Genomic DNA, 21,016 nt, shown 5'->3' on the forward strand with positions numbered 1-21,016 from the left:
GAGTGGAAGAAGAAAAATTCTAAATATTTCCCTTTGAAGCGTATCGCACATATAGGTTTATACAAACTTTAGAGCGGTTACTGTAAAGTGCGCATTTACCTTCCTCATCCTTCACAGGCTGTTTTAGTAAAGTGTCCAGCGCCCGGCTATAATCCTCCAAAATCCAATAAGCCATGCTTCGTACAAAAGGATCGGGATGTACACTTGAGAAGATGGGGTCTTTGCCAGGGGATTCGATTCCCAACACCCTCTTCTGCAGGATGGATTTATAGGTTGTGGATTTTTCAAATTCAGGCTCAAACAGTCTTGATATCACAAGGGCTAGCTGGATATCGTGTAATTTTTCTAGGCAAACCTGTAAATCAATGGTAAAAAAAAAATAAAAATAAAAAAATCACTTGGTAAATCCTCCAACTATTACAATTATAATAATGATAATGTTACATAAGAAATGATTTGCTGCATTTCCCTTAAACCCATAGGGAGAAATCATGTTGCTTTCTTGCGGTGCAGTAACACGTGGAGGGCCAGGCTTTATTCCTCAATAAGCTGAGGTGACACAAAACACTTCATCTCAGTGATTTATTTCGGAAATATAAAAAAGCACAGAGTTCTTCACACCTCCACGGCATCCTTTAAAGAGCCAGCCAAAAGGAAGAACGCTGCCGAATGTTCAAAGCGCTGCTTGCCCAGCAGGGAGAACGCATTCTTCAGAGCCGCCTTTCTCCACCGCTCTTCATTAAAGTTGTTCCCAAAAAACTTTGTCATTTTTGCCTCTTTCTGAGACCTAAAGAAGCATGAAAGAAAACAAAAAATGTTAAAAACGGTAAAGGCCGGGCTTTGTCCGACATCTTCACAGAACTATAAAGCGGTGATGGCTCGTTACACATGGCTGTAGGTACACAATGTGGTCACATTTGATTAAGACGCAGCAAATGTCACAAGCTCCTGTTTACAGCCCCCAGCAAATCTATCTACCCAGCCTTGACGTTTACATCTAATTGCTTAATCATTACAAAGCTTTCATTATACAGACTCCCCAGGGACTTTTGGTATTTGAATTAGATATGTTCAATAGTAATTAGGCTTGCATTATGACTGCATGAAAACTGCACTAAGCAGATGGGGCATTTTGAAGCCAGGCTTTATGTATTATCTGAAATGGTAAAAATCACATACACGTTAGAAATATCCCATTATCCACAATCCCATAACAAATCTAGGAAATTTTTGTTTTGAGTTAGAAATGCATATTGACAGGCATTTCTTGTTTCCATCTGTAATACGGAGACACGCATCACCCCACGTGTTTTAAACAGTAGCTTGGCTAGTGTGAGAAAATGTTTTGCCACGAATAAAAAAAAAAGAAAAAAGTGAAGGTGTAATTAACAATAAACTTAATTAAAACAGACCCCATAGAATGAAGAATTAAGAAGCTGTCTGTATGCTAATGAGCTGAAAGAAAGCACAAAATAATGAAAGCAGGCATTATCCCGGCATGGCGTGAAGCAGAACAGGTGGTGATTATTTAACCGTGCCAGGGCTGGCATTTCATCATGTAGAATATGTTTTCTGTGAACCATAATACTGATCTCTGTTGCAGTTTACAGTTTTGGTCTCCAAAAAATACCTAAAGGCTAGATTTTATATGAACAGAGGGAATTCCTAACAATGAGAACAACACTTTCTGATTAAACAGCAGATGCGCGGTTTCATCATTACCGAAACATCCCCCTTTGGTAGAGCTGAAAAATATATCTGAACAACGGCAAAAGACGTCATATACCTGTATAAACCCCATATTACAGCTTTCTTCTTCATTGCGAGATAAAATATAGCTGCATCTAATGGATCATTATTTCTCTGGAAGGCTGCCTTCGCCACCTGTAAAAACATAATAAAAGCACCCTAAATACACTAGAAACCCTTACACTTTCCATACAAATCACCACGCTCATTGTAATCATCTATTTATGTAAGTCCACTGAGAACACCATATTTGACAGTTAATCATACTTGTCCTTGACAACCTCCTCATCAAAGAATGCACTTCATATATTTTAACATGCACTAATTTACAACTTCTTACCCCAGAGCTAACTGATGGTATGTCTGTCAGTGTCAGAAGTGCTCAGGGATTCTGCAGAACCTGTCTATGCATTAGTAATGGGGACACAACGTGCATTTAAAAGTACCCTTCGGCTACCCCAAATGTTGTTTACGAAGAGATTTAGGGTATGCAAGAATGATCCCAATCTTATTATCTAGTATTATATGTTAAATTATAGTGTAGCGTTCCCATATACCTTTTCAATACATCTGCGGAGGCTGTGCGTGTTTCTCACCCACCAGCCCACCCCCATAGCTCTGAGCTCGGACCACGTGGGATCTCCTTTCTGCATTGCGGGAAGCATTTCCAGCAGCTCTTCCTCTGCCACAGAGTGAAAGGCCCAAGCAAAATGGCTAGTAGACAAGCCTAAAACGGCAGCCAATAGAACAGAATCAATCACAAACATTATACTCGGTGCAACTTTGAGAAAGACAAAAAGGAGTTGGTGGGTGTAAGAAAACCTATGACATTATGACCAGCAAACGGAGGGGCCTGGTACCTTGGTGAGAGAGCTGTGCTCTATACGCTGGAGGAAGAGAAGTGGTAAGAAACGTGTGAAGACGAACAGCCAGGAAATATTTCAGTCCACATTCATCAAGGGTCTCCCCACCTATAAACCAAGACAAAACATGGTCTCAACTTTGTTTGTTTTGGTCCTGAAGCAGTGGTTCAAAAACAGAAATAATGTATGTCAGTAAATAATGCTATATATGTAATCAGACCCTTTCCTTTGTTACATAAAAGTTATGGGCTTATTTGATAAAAGCATGACATTTTTAGTTTTTTTTTTTTTTATTTAAAAAAATCAAGATCGTAATTAGTAGTTTCAACTAAGTAACGCACTTAACAATCTACAATGCTTTTAGGAGAGAGAAAAAAAAAAAAAAACACAAACCAAAAAGTCAGCTGTAAAGCTCACTAAGATTACCACCATGCAAAGTGATAATGTAAAAGTTACCTTGGCTGCGATCTCTGCTTTCTCCAATTTCTGTACTTGTCGTGGCGATTGTATCTGCTAGGGCCATCAGAGACATCTGCTCTATACGAGTCAAGCCGGGCAGGCTAGAATGGAGCAAATGTTTGGACAGAACCTGCGAATGTTCTGGACCAAAGTAAGTGGGGCCATATTGTGACAGGTCAATCACTTGGGGTTTTGTGCCTTCTTCTTCGTCAGAGTCCAAAGTAGTAAGCTCATCGGTGCTCAGAGGAGGAACTTGGAAAAGGTCATCATAGTTTTCACCATTTGCTTTGCTCTCGTTGGATTTGTTGGAGTTATTAGCATTAGTGGATTTCTCCACTGTGGAGGTGAAAGTAGAATCTTCATCTGCAGCAAGAAGGGCATACAATGGTAAGGGAGGGACAGAATCAATTTCTGTATAATCCGCATTCTCTGATTTGGTAAAGGTTTTAGGGTCTCGAGCAGTGCTTCCACTAGCACTGATTGAAAGCGACCGTAGCCTACGCTCCGGACCGTGCTCATTATCACTAATAGCAACCACCTCCCCTGCAATACATTTTACCAGATGAGAAAGAATTGCTTTTGCTCTACGGACTTTACCCAAATCCATCAACTCCAAGAGCTGCAAAGGGTGATACTGAGGTAAAGTTGGGAACAGAGAATGAGCTGCCTCAAAGAGGCCCAAATCTTCCATTTCCACCGGAAGATCAAACGCAGTCCTCTTGCCCATCAGTTTTTGTGCTAAACTTGTCATCGACCTAGTCATTGGCTTCTTCGGGGGATACATGCCAGATCCAACTGACTGACTTTGTTTTAGAAGGTTTGTAATGGATGGAGTGCTTCCATTGTAAGAGTCTGTGTTTGCAGAGTCTTGTTTATTAAAAGGCTGCCACTGGGAGTAGACGTGCATTTCACAATCCATGCCAACAACTAATATCCCATCGCGCACCCAAGACAAAGAGACAGGTAAAGGAAGAGATCCTTCCACAGAAGATACAAGATCCACACATCGTAAAAGGACAAATCGAGGCCGAGATGTGCTTTTGGCAGTTTCCCAAAGGTGTAGAGCAAAATCGTCTTTGCAGGACTGTTCTTGTCCCTTTCTTGCCACCTGACCATACATCAGCAGTTTTGAACCAATGCCGATAGTTAATATATGTGAACCGTCTTCCCTTGACATCCAGTCTAAGCGGACTAAAGGTTTCATATCTGGCTGAAGGTACTTGCTGGAAGATAAAAACACATCCTGCTTGCTGTATGCTACAAGATTGCTGTCAATACTAATGCCAGGCTCCAGCATTGCACTCAGTTCATCAAAACGAATGGTTTGTTCCAAAATCCAACATGATCCACCAGTTGACTCACATTCAAAAATACTCACATGCATCGAAAACTCTTGAGAATTTCCAGGCTTATTTGGTGTTTGCTTAAATGCAACAGCTAGACAGTTGGTGTGAGCACAGCTGACTTCTATGGGTCTGCCTGGAACACTCACAGAACCATTTTGAAGCCCTTCTTCAATCAACAGAGGCCACTCTTCCCATACATATAACATACTGTTTTCTAGATCAGTTGGAGAAGACGACTGCTCGGACTCCACCCGGCAGCGCCAGAATCGTACCTTTCCATCAGAACAAGAAGTTGCAAGCAGGTAAGGAGCATGGCATACTGGATACATTGATGAAGAACTCAAATGTCCTTTAGAAAAATAAGAACAAATATTTAAGTCATGTGTATGTTCTTGCAGGCCTTTTTAAAACTAAAAAAACAGATGTAAAGATCCAGGGAGCCTAATAACAGAATAACTGAAGCTCTTTTACCTGCAGATGGTTTAACACTGATCACCTCCACACCATCAGGCAATTTCAGATCTTGGCTGTAAACTATTTCAGATGAAAGAGTCATCTTGCTCGTACTCTGAAGGTTTGCTTTGCATGTCTGGTATTTTTGTGTAAGTGGAGATTGGACTTTTTCTCCAGAAGCAGAACTAAAAGAGTCATCTTTAGACTGAACATTTTCTGAAGTGTCCGACCCAGATTTTTCCTCTGTGAAAGTAAACAACTTTGTTTTTTTGTAATAAAATAATTCATTTTTATTGCCATAAAATAACTAATTTAACCCGCTCAACCTCGTTCAATATTTAATCTATGGAGAGCCGCGTAAAATATGCAAGCATACTCCTTGCAAGTATTTTGCAGAATTGCTTCTTTGATTAGGATGCTTAACTCTTGTCTTAAAGCAGAAGTCTGAGTAATTGAGTTATTCAACTTTAGTAAGTAAGCAAATATCAAGAATTAAACATAGTTGAAATATGTTTTTACATAATTGGACAACAATTGCAGAACTGAAAGTATGTGTAACGTGGTATTAGAGCAGGCACTATATAAAAAAGGCATTTTAGACATGGGGAAAACCTACCCACAGACACAGGAACAGATTTCAAGTGCAAATTCCACATATGCAGCATGTAACGCTTTTCTCTGGTGCATTCAATTACAACCAAGTAGAATTTTTCGGAGAATCCATTCTGCGGGTTTTCTAATGTAGAAAACAAAAAGTAAAATGCTATGAATGGAGTGTAGTTGTTGGACATGAAGTTCATCACATGCAGTATAATACATATCAAAAGCTGTGTGGTCCCTTTAAAAAATTTTGTGGCGTCTCCTTCGCAAATGCATGGGGGGTTTTGCAGACTCCCCCATACGTATTTGCCCCTTCTCTATCTCCAAACAATTTTCCCTGTAGGAAATGTGATATACTTACCGCCAGTCAGTTTCCAGGCTGGCTTTGAGAAAGCTGCAGCTGTCCACTGATTTTAATGGAAGTACTTTCCTGCTACGGTCTCAAGCATACATATTGAGACAGACCTGTGCATCTCCCAGCTAACACAGCACTCTCCCAAACTGGAGAGCCCAGACTTGAATCCCGCTTACTTGTAAATGCCATCATTGCCTGAACTCAAAATATTGGAAGCATGGGTAATACCATATAGATCAGATAGAACTAGTTTATAAAATCTGGCATTTAAATAGTTTGCTTAGAGGAAGAGAAAAGTTTAAGTGGATGTTAATACATAGGGCAGCAAATGAAACCACAGAAGACACTGGTTGGTGTAACAAAAGCAAATTAGATAGAGTAGAAAATTAGGAAATTATAGGAAAGCATGGAAAAAGGTTGATATTATGAAGGACCAGAGAAGATAACACTATCAGAGGATGACTATTGCAGATATCCAAGCGAGGCATAAATTTTACCAGAACACGCGAGAATGTGGCCGCTTCCTGGGTCTTCATCTTTCTTAGGGTTGCCCAAGATGAAGTCTTCTTGGAAAACATGCAGCAGTTGTATTTTTCGGCCATGCTAAAAATAAGAACGATTACCAAAAGTTTACGGACTTATAGGTCTCCATATGATACAAATACAACAGGAAATAAAGCTTACCAGGCTGGTGATGGCATCCAGTTCAATGATGCATCCTGGTCTAGCAGTCGATTGTTGACTAATTATGTTAAAAACTTCCCCAACATATTTCTGTAATATTCAAAGAACACATCAAATATTTAAATGTCCCTTTCTGATTACATTTAGAAACAGCATAAAGCTATAATTATTTTGAAGGTTTAAAGGAATAACATAGAAACAAACAGAATGCAAAGGAAGATTAGAGTAATTCAGATCATCTACCCTTTACATTCTTCCATGCTGTAAAATGCACACCTTTAGGACTAAGCACCGGGCAGCGGACTAAGCACCGGGCAGCGTGTAGAGCTCTACGCAATGGGCGTACACAACTTCTGTGCGATGGACGCAGACAACCCCCGCTGCTAGCCGCACCTCCTCCCGGCTGCAGCGGGGGTTGTCTGCGTCCATCGCACAGACCTTCCCCGGCTGTCAGGTGAATTCTCTCTGACAGTCGGGGATGGTCTGCGCGATGGACGCAGACAACCCCGGCTGCTAGCCGCACCTCCTTCTGGCTGCAGCTTAAGTTGTCTACGCGAATCGCGTAGAGCTCTACACGCTGCTCCGGCTACATGACAGGGGACTCAGAAGCTCCGGTAAGTTTGGGGGGGGCGGGGCGGGGGAAGGGAGTATTAAATGGGGGGCATAAGGCATTTTTGTAGGCAGAGTGCTCTGTGAAATGCCTTTTAACCCCCTTAATGCTGCTCTGCCTCCAGAAATGCCTTTTTAACCCTCTATACGCCACTCTGCCTCCTGAAATGCCTTAAACCTCCCAATAAGTCACTCTACCCCATAATATGCCCTTTAACCCTCTAAATGCCAGAGTGGCATATAGGGGTAAAAGGCATTTCTGGAGGCAGAGTGGAACATAGGGGGTCAAAAGGCATATCATGGGGCACAGTGGCATATAGGGTTAAAAGGCATATCATGGGGCACAGTGGCATTTAGAGGGTATAAGGCATTTCTGGGGCAGATGTGCATAACTGGGGGGGGGGCAGGTTGGAAAATAGAAGGAAATAAAACCAAAATATTTTTCTCAATCATAGCTTTTATTAAAAAAAAAAAATAGTTTATATGAATTAACATTTACTGGTAAAACTTTTTTCCTTTAAGGTCGTCTTATATTCAGGCTCTTTTTTCCTAAATTAATATTCAGATTTAGGGGGTCGTCTTATAATCAGGGTCGTCTTATAGTCGAGCAAATACGGTACTTTGCTTATTGATGCTTAGATTCAACAGAGCTGGCAGTAATCATGGCTGGATGTGTCTAGTCAAACTGAATTCAATCCATTATATTTGGTTAATTTACTAATTAAGGGGGCAAATACTTTTGGGACAGCATCTCCAAGACTTCAAAGGATATTATCCCCAGCCTATTGAGTACCAGACACTCCCCTCTTTAGGCCTACTTAATGAGGCTACCCTGACTCAAATGTGACTTGTATGAAGCTAACTTACCAGTGTACCTTGAGCATGATTTCCTATGTATACCCTGGCAGTTCCCGTGCCCTTCCGCTCCCTGACCCACAGTCTGTGCCTGCACTCCAGCCATCCCCATTTACTGTGGAACTTGAGCGTGAGGAGCATCGTCTGCCACTTTACTTTGTACATGCAGCTCCTTAACAGACCATTACTGGTGCTGCCTGAGTGGTTCTCTGTCTCCTGTATACCTTAGGAGGAGGAGCGGGGATCTTTTATTTAGAAAACGGCTGCACCAAAGGTCTCCGGAACACCATGTGAGCCTGAAAGCTGGCCACAAGCAGATCTTATCTGCCACCTGTGCTGGAGGAGTCCTGTTCAGAATTCTGCATGTTTCAGCTTTCACCCTCTGAACTGTATAATTTGCCCAAAAGCATCCTCTCCAAGCTCCCCTTTTTTAGTATGGAGATTACAAAACTGCTCAAAAGTTGACTTCATCCAGGAAACACAATGCCCCTTGGGCCTGAAGCAGTCCCATTTATGAAAGGTACTTTGAATCCACAACCAAGCACAGGGTTACAGTCTCCCGAAGGAGCCAAAGAAAATAGCCAACAGATACTATTTCCTGAGTGAAGAGAGAGCTGCTTAGTGACCAGGTAGGGCAGGAAAATAAAGGGGTAGAATGCGGAAAAGGAGTAGGCTGTAGAATCCTGTCCTATTGGAATAAGTGGACCTCTCTCTTTTTACATGCCAGGCACAACATGGGGAAACACGACATGATGAAAAAAGTATACTATAAACATTTTACATTTAAGAACAAAAAACAAGACAAACCTATCTGGCGCCTAAGTAATGCTTATCTCCAATAGATGCTAATGAGAGAAGAGATGAAACTCATGTGGAATAACAAAATAGCTTGACAGAATGTCAGGGAACATTGCAGTTCACCTGAAACCCAACAGACATGCCTGAATACCCATGTATGTAACTGTACAGAATCACAGATTAAATAGTGTGACTATGTGATGAAATCTTCGTAGCCCTTACCATAAAATTAAACGTGACCAGTGTATTCGGATTACACTCAAAATAACTTGTAAAACTGCTTTTGTTTTCAGCTCGAGCTGTACCCACCTTGCAGGCTTTGGCAAACCCTAACAAATATGTGGCTTGTATTACTTAGAAAATAGCCAACACCTATCATCAACAACACATCATGCCTGAATTTGCATATCCATGTTGCTATTAAAGCAAGGAGAACATACTCTGGCTTCAAAGTAAAGCGTTTATGAAATACATAGCAAAACGAAGTAGGAATGAATGCCAACGCATTTTCAGATGTAACAACATGGGGCAAGATGGTATTTACTCACCTTTTTTGTATTAAAAGTATATGTAGACACTAACAGAAAATCCTACATAAAGATCCCGAAGGTGTTTGCCCCACCCCCCCACAATGTTGTGCAAGAGACGAGGGAAATTTTCACCATTGTATAACACATCAAGGAAAAGGGAAGAGATTTGTTATGGCAACAACCTATGAGCTGTCATAGGAGGAGGTTATGCAACAAATACAAGAGAAGGCAAAAGGGAGGCTAAACATATAATACAACGAGCCAAGCCGAGTAGATACATTACACCACACGCAACAAAGCCAATCAGTCAAAAAGTATTTGGATTCAGGCACCAGCAAGGCGTAACATAGCATATGTATCCAGAAATGAGCTTGCCAACATACCATCTGACATCGATACTCTAGGCTGCTAGATCACTTAAAGGTGATGGCTTAGTAGACTTGCACATAACTGTTTTACTCATTCGTTTCAATCAAAAACACATTTAGCGTGTATTATTTTGAAGCTGAGAAAAGAGTACTTACAGAAATATCTGGATTGGACAGCTCACACAACAGTTTTTTAGCATCAATCACAGCCTGATACAGCCTTAGGTTCTGTCCGTCGCTTGCAACAAAACAAGCACTGGGCGAATTGCAGTATGTACCTGAAATGTACATTTAGAACCTTTAAATATATCTTTAGCTTATGGAAGGAAAAGGAAAACTTGCAGCAAACATACGCACCTAAGCAATGACTGGGAATGAGGGTAGGCAACCACGCCACATTGGAAAATGCAGAAACATGAAGAGAGTTGATGCGAGCCAATTCAGATACTCCACCAGAGAATGACAGAGGTCCCACCGGGTCCACCCTCCAAAGAATCAGTTCACTGTACACTGCGTTCGGGTCTTGAGATATTTCAGATAAAGTTTGTTTGTTTTTGTCATTCGGGGCACATTCTTCCACTTCTAAAGAATCATGTGCCTTGTTTTCACCCGTTTCCTCTGTAGCGCGAAGTGAGTTGTGATGAGACGTTGTCAGCAGAAGTGGCAATACTGAATGGCAAGCTAGATTGTTGAGATGAAAACGATGCCCACAGTAACGGGATTTATGTGAAATGCTGAGAACTGTTGAAAAGGCAGATTCTTCTGCAAAACTGACCTGCCACTGGTTCAGGGACCCATCCGCATGCTTTGAGATCATCAAAACATTAGGAGTGAAAATGCTTAGCTTTAAGCTGTTGGGTGATTTACCTTGCCCTGCAGAAATGAGCATAGATGTGGAACGTGCCATGCTAGAAGGTTTGTGCTTGCCTTGCTGGATAGCCAAGTCCACATTTTTATTACTGGCATACATTACAATACTTCTGCAGAGAGAGTTTGCATCCCCAGTGGGAAACGCTACAGGGATCCTGCAAGAAAAGGACACCTAGAGGAAAATAAATACAACATTTATTCTACAGTCAGTGACTTTGGGAAAATGCTGAAGAAATAGAGGATATATTGAAATAACCTACTTGCACTTGGCGAAACATGCCTGGCTGGTATTCATCCAGCCAGTCCACATGCCACACAAGCAGAGAACCATCAACAGGATGGATACTGAAAAGCATGTCTGGATTCTTGTTCCATTCCGACAACAGTATTTCGATCTCATGATCTATGACAGATGAGGGCAAAGCTACAAAGGGTGAAGTCAAGGCCAGCTTGTCCCCATTCATTTCTTTTTTTCCGTTGGGCATTTTTTGATCATCTGTTCCCAAATCATCTGCTTCTAAAAATTGAAAAGGAAAAAAATAAAATAAATTATGCAAAATAAGAGCATACAAAAATATAGTAAAGACTAGACCAATGGTTTTATTTTCTCTTCAGTATATAAGGATATTTAAACATGATTAAGGAGGAGATGTGTTCATCATACAGCATGTCTTTTATTAAGCTATTTGTACCATGCATATGCCGACGTTTCTCCCACTAATAGCCTTCTGCTGGTTGTTGAAGCCACTATTCCTATTTAATTGTTTTTCAAACATTTCCTAATGTACTTTTTCTTTGCATACATATGAAATGATTATTGAAAAGGACCACTAGCTTTGTTTTTTTCCTCTCAATCTTGTTATATGCTGTAAATGTATACAGAAGGATACAGGAGGAGATACCTTCATCTGAATTCCCTTCAGCGAGGTTCGAGTCCTCAGTGCTAGGTTCTGATGACTGCTGCTCACAGCTTTTTCTAAGTTGCTGCAAAAAAACTTCCATCGACAGCGAAAAATGCAACTCCTTATTGTTTAGCCAGTGGACTACAAATGGCCCACTTTTTTCTTCAGTCTCACTGAGGCTCATTGACGTGATAGAAGGAAGAAGAGGGATGTCTGTGGGGGGAAAAAAAATGTTGATACAGGAACCATAAGATAGTATAAAATATATAAAATAATTAAGCAGCAGCAGCAAATGAAGAAATGGATCAGCTAACTTTTGCCACCTATAATACCCTGTCCCATTAAGAAAGAACTTTGATATCTCCAACATTTTAAGCAAATAAACTTAAATAGGCCTGTTTTATTTTCTCCAGATAAATGGAATGAGTTAATAAAAAATAAAAAAACACTTTACCACTACCTCCGTAAGCATTCCCTAAAACAATTATATAGAAACACAGAACTTGACGGCAATTAAGAACTATTTGGTCCATGATCAAGATCTTGAGTCCTTGGTCTTATCTCAGATTCTGTATAGCTTCTACCACTTCTGATGAAGTTCCATTTGTCTACCACCCTCTTTGTAACGTGAGATGTGGCACAATTATACATATTATTGGGAAGAGTCTAGACATTCAGTAGCACTATGTTTGAGGCTTATAACCGTGTACTTAATCATAAATGTGTTATATTCAGTATAAATGGTAGAAATGCACCTCCCATTTCCCACTGGAATAGACTGATTTCCAAAAAGGAATTGTGTGCCAGTATGGGGTACGCGAAGAAAATGAGTCAGAGAGGAAAACACGTACGCAAAGTATCTGTAGAAACATTTCTAATGTGATTTTATACTGCTCTATGAATAAAATGGAAGCGTTACCTTTCTTACTTCACCCGATCAATTTTAATTGCTTATTATAGAAAATAAAACTGAAAATCTATGCTGCCATCAATATTCAGCTTTTAAAAAGTTATATAAAAATCATGTATAGTATGGTTTAACCATTGTAGAGAAAGTGCTAATGTGAACAAAATGGATACTATAATATATAATTTTATTAGATTATGAAGGTAGTCCTAGATCAATTTTTAAGAGGCAACCCAGATTTGATTGTATGTCAATTATATATAATGTTTCTGCATCTCAAATACAGCTCTTTGTCTAAGAATTTCTCCACTTTTCCCTTAAAAAAGAAAAAACACCTCTGACAAGACAATAATGAGCTCAAATTACTACTGTACTTGGCTCTTTTAGTGATGCCTTGGCCCTCCGTTTCCTCACCTGTGGCTGGGTTGATGCTGGCAGCAATATGAAAGTGGCAGAGTGCATTGCCATGGAATGGAGTATTTCGATGGACGTCATGTGCATCTTGTTGATGAGGCGGGTATCCAGTATGTGCCACTAGTGCCAACGATCTCCTCCTGCCTCTCCGAAAGTGACGCAAATTTAACTAAACCAAGAAAATTAAAAGGTTAGCCTCATACTATCATGGAATACACACACACACACACACACACACACACACACACACACACAACAGGCTTCTGAGTGTATGAAAACAAGTTAAACATGCTGCATTCAGCAATTATAGTAAAATAAATGAGAAGGTCGAGTCTACCTCCAATGCACTTTGCACACGCTCTTTACTGGAGGGATTTCTTCTGAAGTTACTATTGTTGCTCTCTGGCTCAGTCTTCTGGCTGAATCCATCGCCAAACAAAAGACTGTCATTGGGGAGCACGGTTTCTGCCCAGATGCGGCAGACGTTGTCTTTGCAGCAAGTCAAGAGAACATTACATACAAAGCCTCTGTTGGGGAAGACGCAACAAATAAAAGAATAAGAATATATTGGAGATATTCAACCTCGCTTAAAGTAGATGGTGGTTTATGTTAGCAAGTTATTGCTCTGTAATAACCAAGACACAGGGAATTGTCAAACACATAAAGACAATATAAAATAACATTAATGCTGCCTATGGTATTTTAATACTCTTCCGTTTGGGGAACAGCCAGCAGAACTGCTATATTATTATTCTTTGTAAGTTATGGCACATGCGACTATGCATTTGACAAAGGACATTGAGAAAGGTCAACTAAAGCCCAGAGGTTCATCTGAACATGGGCAATACATTTTAAAGTTATATTATATATTATATTTTTTAATCCAGCATGTGGTCCTGCAACATAAAAGGCTGGTTGCTATTAAAAAAAAAACCTGCTATATTCAACTGAAGAGGAGCCACCAAGAATACATTTTGTGTATGTATATGTATATATATATGTATATATATATATATATATATATATCTTGCACAGATTGCAGATTCCCTCAATGCAATATTTAAATAAGTAGCACTGACCGTGGCATGTATTTACTTGTCTTCCGCCAAGAAAATCCATTGACTGCTCGAGGGTGGGCAAGGTAGACAAAAGAGAAGTCAACTTCTCCGTGCCCATGTTTTTCTGGGCTTGTAACTGGGGAAGAAACTGCAGATTGCCAGCTTTCAGTGTTATACCACACCTTAACCAGACAGTCGTCCTGCAGGAACAAAGGAAAACTGAATTTCTAGGTGCAATTTCTTCACTCAGATTGCTTTATTAAGCTAACAAGCGCTGAAAACAAAACACTGTGCACAATTATTGTGCATCATACCTGAGCCAAGTTCATTAAGGCAAAATTGAAGCCATTCTATGGCAAACTACTCAAAATAAGATTTCTGGATAGAGGAACAGGTGTTCATGGGAGTTGAAGGCTAACACTTACTTACCAAAGGTAACATTGCACCAGGGACGGATTAACAATGGGGCAAATAGGGTAACGTACGTTTCCGCCTTGTCAGTGGGATACGGTTGGTACCCCCTCGGCACAAGAGCGCAAGGAGGTCCACATCTGCACTCAGCTTGACACTTGGGGTGAACCCGAAGTGTAAAATATACTACAAAAAGGATATGAGATGCTCGCCAAGGACAGATAGCTACTTGATTGCCTGCCCTACGGTGCATTCCCACTTGGGAGCAAACTTTAGCTCTCTTGCGCCATTACAGAGGAAAACTCTACATCTACATATCAGTCCAAACCCGCCAAAAGGGCAGCCCAGAACCAAAATGAGGGGCAAATTTCCTCTGCACGAGGGAGCCAACAACCCCACTGCCCCTGCTTGCTGCAGTGTAATGTATACATGTGTCTGCACTGCACAGCATGCATGAAATTCCTGTGCTGGGTGAAGCGTGAGCTCAGATAGAGACCCACTTAGCGCATAGGGCCCTCTCCTGCTGCCAGTAGCTACAGGAAGAGAGATACTCTGCAGCTAGGAGCTGGGATCTATGCTTACAGCAGTCCGTTTGCATCCAGGTTTCTATTTACGTAGAATCGTAGGGAATCGTATTGTACTTTTGGTTTCCGTAAGTGAAGCTGTTATGTTATGCACTATGTGTTATCTACCTGAGGAATATGATGGTGCTATATTAAACAATAAAAATGTCATGTGTTTATACATGTACTTGCATTATGTCTGTGGCCCCTTTTTGTCTTCATAAATATGATTTCTGGACATGATACTGTCTGAAGCTTTCTAATTCCAGGCTGAATTGTGATGTGACTGTGTATGGGTGAACTGTAGTAATTGAGTTAGACTGAGCAGTCAATGGTTTGCTAATGCACAGTGTGGGGCCCCTTGTAGCAGTTTTGCCCCAGGGCCCCACCTGACCTTGATACGGCCCTGCATTATCTGCAACCAGATACTTTTCTGTATAGTCTCTCCAGCTCTTGATTTTGAGCTCTGTTTCGCAGACCACGCAGCAGATGTCAGCACGCCACAGTCAGAGGATAGAGAGTATCCGGACCACCCAGAGATGGGTTCCTTGTTTCCTTTGGTAAGGTTGTGGAAACAACTGCACTTCTATTGCCTAAATTGTAGGTCTGCGGATTCCCTGTATTTAATACTTACATAAGAACCTACATTACAAAACCCTTTCTAAAAAGATTAGATGATTAGAGATGGGAAGCTCGGGGGGGGGGGGAGACACATTTTGTTCCCCAAAGCCATTTTTGGGGGTCTTTTTCAGGAAAAATTTAAAAAAATTGAGTGTTGAATATATTCTTTTACAATGATAAATAATATATGCGTGACATGGCATTCAAACTATATTACATGAAGACTATTCATATATTGTTCAGACACCATAATTAATGTTATTTTTATACAGTTGTCTAAAACCTTTACACTTCCGTAGCAAAAAGGGTTACACAGATTAAACAGAATTAAACAATGCCTTATTCTTCTCCATTACTGTAGTTCAAACAGATTTTCGTTTTGAAAATCAGGAAGAAGAAAAGGCCAAAGTATTGTAAACAGGACTTTAAATTTCCACAAACCGTAAAAGCATTGAGTAAAATAATCCAACATTTTTAGTATCCATAACACGGGTAGTACATATTCTGCTTTTAGATACTTTTGTACATTTTTTTAAAAAATTCCAAGCTTTTAACACCTGAAGAAGAAACATACCAGAGATTTTACAGCAAACATGTAATCCTAAAAGAAAATGAAAAAACAAACAAAAACTCACCTTCCCAGCAGTTGCAAAGAATTCCCCATCTGGGGAAAATTTCATTAAATGTACAGAAAAGGCAGTTCTACAAAAAAAAAAATACAAAAACAAAAAGACAAAGAGTAAAAGTCAATTATATTCTCAATAACCTATAAAACTATGGAATTATTAATACATATTAAAGTACTTGATAAGCAGTTAAATATTTTCTTCTTCTCACACAATTCCTGACAGTTTTGGCTTTATGAAGCAGCTACTCACTGGCAAGGAAGTGCGCCTATTGAAATCAAACAGTGCTGTAAATAGCTGCAAGAAAGCACCTGCGTGCAAGGAGGAAGGCAGGTATCCTAAATATATAGAGGATTCTGAGAAATCCCACTGTGCATTTGCATGAAGAAAAGAAACCAAAGAGAAAATAAATATAATGTGACACTCCGCTATCATATGCATGAAAGTACATAAAACAGCTGCAGTGTACCTTTAAGACGTCACATCCCTAGTTAGATGAGCATCTTTGAACCACCTTTAAATGATTGGTACACAGGCCAACATGACTGATCTGCCAGTTGATTTTGTATATCTTACAGGAGTACTATCATTTTAATATGTGTATATTTAACCAGCACAGCCACGTCCATAAGTAACAGAATAAGGGAATCGGTTGTAAGACATTAGTTAGTAATTACTTGCACTGCCAGATGCACTTCCAGTTTGTCAGGTCAACGTCGGCTTTCTCTTGGCTGTCATCATTGGCTATTTTTTCTAAAGTAGCATTCGACCAAAGCTGAAGAGTGTTAGAGCCGGTCAGGAGGCGAGTACCTACAATTATTGTCATAAGGAATTACTAAATAGGAAAAAGAGGCAGGGTTTCCAATTATCTGCAAAATACATGCGTTTTTCCTCTCAAGATTCTCCTGGTTTGGTGTGTTGCGTTAACATGTTGGGAATCACAAATGGTAAAGTATAAAAGAAAGTGATATCATCTTACCAGTAGGGTCCCATGTTAAATTATGAGCAATAGAGTCAAGTAAAATTTGACCACTCTTCTTCCACTGGACTCGAACTCCCTATAAAGAAAACAAATATTTTCACAGTATGTAGGTGCTAAAGGTTTACTAAAATACTGAAGACTTCAAAAAGGAATTTGCAGGGAATAAGGCGCTGACGAGAATTTGAATATGCCACCGAGTGCTCAGGAGTTTCTAATCCAGGCAGAAGACCTCCAATACAAATCAAACGTGGCAACATTGTTCGGAGGTCTCCATAATTGTTATTGTTCTACAATACTGGCTTGGCACACATGATGGTATTCACATAAGAATCATTAATTGTAAAAAGCTCACACTATTTCCACAAAGTTGGAAGCATAGCATTATCCAATATGTCTTGGTATGCTGAAGGGGACATGTCAAGACATTTTGGACAATGCTATACTTCTAACTTTGTGGGAGCAAAGACTCTTCCATTCCATCATGACCGAGCCTTGGTGCACAAAGCAAGGTCCATAAAGACATGGTTGGAGGAGTTTGGAGCAATCAAGAGTAACATTTATTTGATTGGATTTGCTTTTTATACATGAATTTTATTAATACCAGTGCTTATACTAGAAACTTTTTTTTTTTTTATGTCAATTTCCATACTTACAGCTGTTTGAGAATTCTTTTGTTTCAACAAGTTTACTGGTTCAAAGATACATATCACATTGTCATACGAAGCCGCAATCTATTCAAAATAAAAAGAAAGAATGAAACTAGATTTCTAGTAACTAAAATCCAACATGTATTTAATAGAATGCTAAAAAACGCAAGCCTTACGTCTTTGTTTACGTCCTTTCCAATGGTACAATTTTTATCGTTTAACAAAATTCAAATTGAGTGAAAAGAAAAAAAAAATCCAAACCACCCCTTACACAGTAACGCAAGGTTTTAGAAAGCGGCATACTACTTTGTACATAATAGGAGCCGATTCCCAAAAAGCTTTTATTATTATTCAAAAGACTTCATTATCTAGTTTAAATTAAATGTGCCCACCCCCAACAATATAAAGAGATACACAATGCACATTAAATCTCACAAAAAAAATGGATGTTTGTTATTGGACATGCCAGGAATAAATATAATTGTTCTGTGTAAAAAGACACGATATATGAAATAATTGCGCGAGACAGCTGTATGGATTTAATAATATTTCTCATCAGCTGTCCAGTGTAGTTTCATTATAGAATTCTTGTAAGGAATTTTCAGTGGATGAAAAAGAGCAATACAATAAAATTATCCAGATGTCTTTTTTTTTGATATTTGAAGATGTGACAGATCCGTAAGTACAGAAACATTGATTCAGATAAAACAAAGGAATGGAAAAGACTAAAAAAATACTAATTTCAACAAACAGCCAGCAGGATAACATATGGAAAAGCATATGCGGTCTTCATCTTCTACACTTTGTATTTAAAATAATTTAATAAGCATTTTTATGCCAGTCTGGAAACAAACTGACCTACCAAAGTGTTACTGCAGCCTCTGTTATGAGAAAAAGAAAACAAATGCACCCAAAAATATTTGGATCGGATGTTTTCTGTGTCCCTATTTTAAGTGAGCGATTCCCTCTGGGAGCGCATGCTTCAAAGGCGAGGAGCCTCAGAGCATAGAGATTTTTTTACCTTTTTTATTGTTACCGTTATCGATAACAGAAAATTGTGATAACCGAGAGTGTGTTTTCTCATGTCTCAAGTGATTACACAACATTACAATTTTGTATTATACATCATATGAAGTTAAAAGCGATGACAGCATCTGCTGGAAGCAGTCACTTTATATCGTTTTTATCGTAGCTGCAAAAGGACTGGGAGTACAGCAAGCGCTCTCCCTATTAGAGAGACAGTCAGCGACAAACAAATGAAGGTATAATAAGTAACAGAGTTGTGATTCGATAAACAGTAAGATGCTTCTGTATAATGAGGGAGATGGACAGGGAAAATGAATGGGACAGACACACACAGACCTCAGCAAACCAACACATTCACCCCCCTGGCACGAATCTGCACATTGCCACCCCAAAGCTACTTTGCCTTTAATGACCAACTTGCGATATTTCAAATGATCTGAGGTTACAGAGCTGTTTAATAAAACCTTTCGCTCAGAAAATCTATTGAGGGTTGGAAATTTACTTGGGGAAATGATGTCATGAAGAACTAGAAGCTCAGTAATAAAGGAGGCCTTCGTTTCCCCAATAAAAATAAACCTGGATGGATGAAAGCATTCATTAATGTCTCATCCCCTCCCGCAAAAAGAGTCTTCATTTTACATTCAGTCAGCGGACAGCGATACACACCTACTACGCTGCTTTAAACATAATCATGTATACTCACTTACATTACACTACTGTCTCTTCATTATGGTCTTTAATGCTGCCTCACTGTCTGCACTATGCACCGGCTCATTAAAAAACAGATTTTTTTTTCTGTCAACTGTCTAATGTTACTCTATACCGCACTGGGACTTGTACTATATAAAATATTTAAAAACAACAACAAAAAAAAAAGAATTATATACACACACACGAAAAATTTCCCCCAATTAGGTCGATGCAGCTGTGGAGCCCCCTCCTTGGGTGTCTGAACAGAGTGTATCACGTGCATGGAGACGTGTTTGACTTGGAACGTCCCTACACGGCTTATAGCTGGCAGAATGCAGAATCCCCCCCAATGCATACAAGGGGGAGAGCACTTCACATTTAAAGAGACCATGCAGCTATACTTCAAGCTCATGGCTATTCTATTAGATATATATATATATATATATATATATATATATATATATATATATATATATATATATATATATATAGTGTAGAGTAGAGGTTGTAGCCGTATTAGTCCAGTGGTGTCAATATCAAATAACAGATGGAATAAGTATCTTGTGATAATACCTTTTTTATTGAACAGAATTTTGGAATGACAAGCTTTCGGGAGCTCTTCTCCCTTTCTCAAGTCTAAAACATTTCTGAGCAAAAACGACACATAGAATTCAATGTTGTGTGGCAGGGGAGGGGGGCTTACTACCCAGATCTGATAAGGGAGGGTGAGATGTTGTAAAAGTATGTGTCCCTCCAGAGGGTCATAAATGTTCTGAGTGGGGAATTTTGGGAGGGGGGGTTTAGCACTGCTGAAGATAAATTGACAAAAAAAACCCCATAAGATGCTAGTGCTCACATACAGGGAATAGGAATAAAGTGATGAAAATGTATATGTCTACACATGTTATCATATATACAGGTACATATAGATGAACATGGTTAGACTTGAGAAAGTGAGAAGAGCTCCCGAAAGCTTGTCATTCCAAAATTCTGTTAGTTCAATAAAAAAAGGTATTATCACAAGATACTTATTCCATCTGTTATTTGAGATATATATATATATATATATATATATATATTACATATGCATATTATATATACACACACACAGACGCATTGAACCACCACTAAACATAAAACTAGAAGCTCACATATAAAAACACACCGATACTCACATAATTGACAACAAATCATCTTTCTAACTATGGGCACCTAAATAAAACTGGAACAAAGCTTTAATGTCTAATAATACACAGTGTTTGCATATATCTTATATATGCTATCACTTCCACATGTGGATGGACCGTTAGAGACCATGAAAGAAAGAAAGAAAAAAAAAAATCTATCATATTGAATAACAAAGACAGCATGACCTAAAAGTGCTAGCCAAGCTCTCATCGAACATTGAAAAAGCCCCAAGTCATTATTATTTAATTGTGTGAACTTTCACTTAAAGCAGATGAAATTCATCACGGGTATGCGAATTATGAACATGTACAGCAACACATACATGTTTACTGTTAATTGGCTTTAGCACACATTAGGCACGGAGCTTTCTATCCGCACCAACTCAGCCGCAAAATGGGTACAAGGGCAACAGGCGTAAACACTGTGCATTCACGTTTCTGCC

At 39.4% G+C, this 21,016-nt stretch overlaps 1 protein-coding gene across 1 annotated transcript in view; it reads right to left on the reverse strand.

Moving 5' to 3' along the window:
* The window catches only part of LOC149302960 (dmX-like protein 1), a 51,783-nt gene that overhangs the window by 18,298 nt on the left and 12,469 nt on the right, over window positions 1-21,016 (reverse strand). Inside the window, exons 3-23 of the mRNA XM_089481905.1 lie at window positions 17,677-17,754; window positions 17,021-17,099; window positions 16,719-16,851; window positions 16,051-16,117; window positions 13,842-14,020; window positions 13,100-13,289; window positions 12,763-12,931; window positions 11,442-11,654; window positions 10,800-11,056; window positions 10,027-10,711; window positions 9,826-9,947; window positions 6,510-6,599; window positions 6,339-6,428; window positions 5,487-5,601; window positions 4,889-5,113; window positions 3,069-4,766; window positions 2,610-2,720; window positions 2,307-2,476; window positions 1,787-1,884; window positions 622-787; window positions 100-355 (exon numbers count right to left, since the gene is read on the reverse strand). Of these exons, the coding sequence (XP_089338031.1) occupies window positions 100-355; window positions 622-787; window positions 1,787-1,884; window positions 2,307-2,476; window positions 2,610-2,720; window positions 3,069-4,766; window positions 4,889-5,113; window positions 5,487-5,601; window positions 6,339-6,428; window positions 6,510-6,599; window positions 9,826-9,947; window positions 10,027-10,711; window positions 10,800-11,056; window positions 11,442-11,654; window positions 12,763-12,931; window positions 13,100-13,289; window positions 13,842-14,020; window positions 16,051-16,117; window positions 16,719-16,851; window positions 17,021-17,099; window positions 17,677-17,754 (5,191 nt within the window). The remainder of the gene's footprint in view (window positions 1-99; window positions 356-621; window positions 788-1,786; window positions 1,885-2,306; window positions 2,477-2,609; window positions 2,721-3,068; window positions 4,767-4,888; window positions 5,114-5,486; window positions 5,602-6,338; window positions 6,429-6,509; window positions 6,600-9,825; window positions 9,948-10,026; window positions 10,712-10,799; window positions 11,057-11,441; window positions 11,655-12,762; window positions 12,932-13,099; window positions 13,290-13,841; window positions 14,021-16,050; window positions 16,118-16,718; window positions 16,852-17,020; window positions 17,100-17,676; window positions 17,755-21,016) is intronic.

This window comes from Sceloporus occidentalis, unplaced genomic scaffold (assembly GCF_023333645.1).
Source record: "Sceloporus occidentalis isolate IW3139 unplaced genomic scaffold, rSceOcc1.0.p SCAF_16, whole genome shotgun sequence".
NCBI lineage: Eukaryota > Metazoa > Chordata > Lepidosauria > Squamata > Phrynosomatidae > Sceloporus > Sceloporus occidentalis.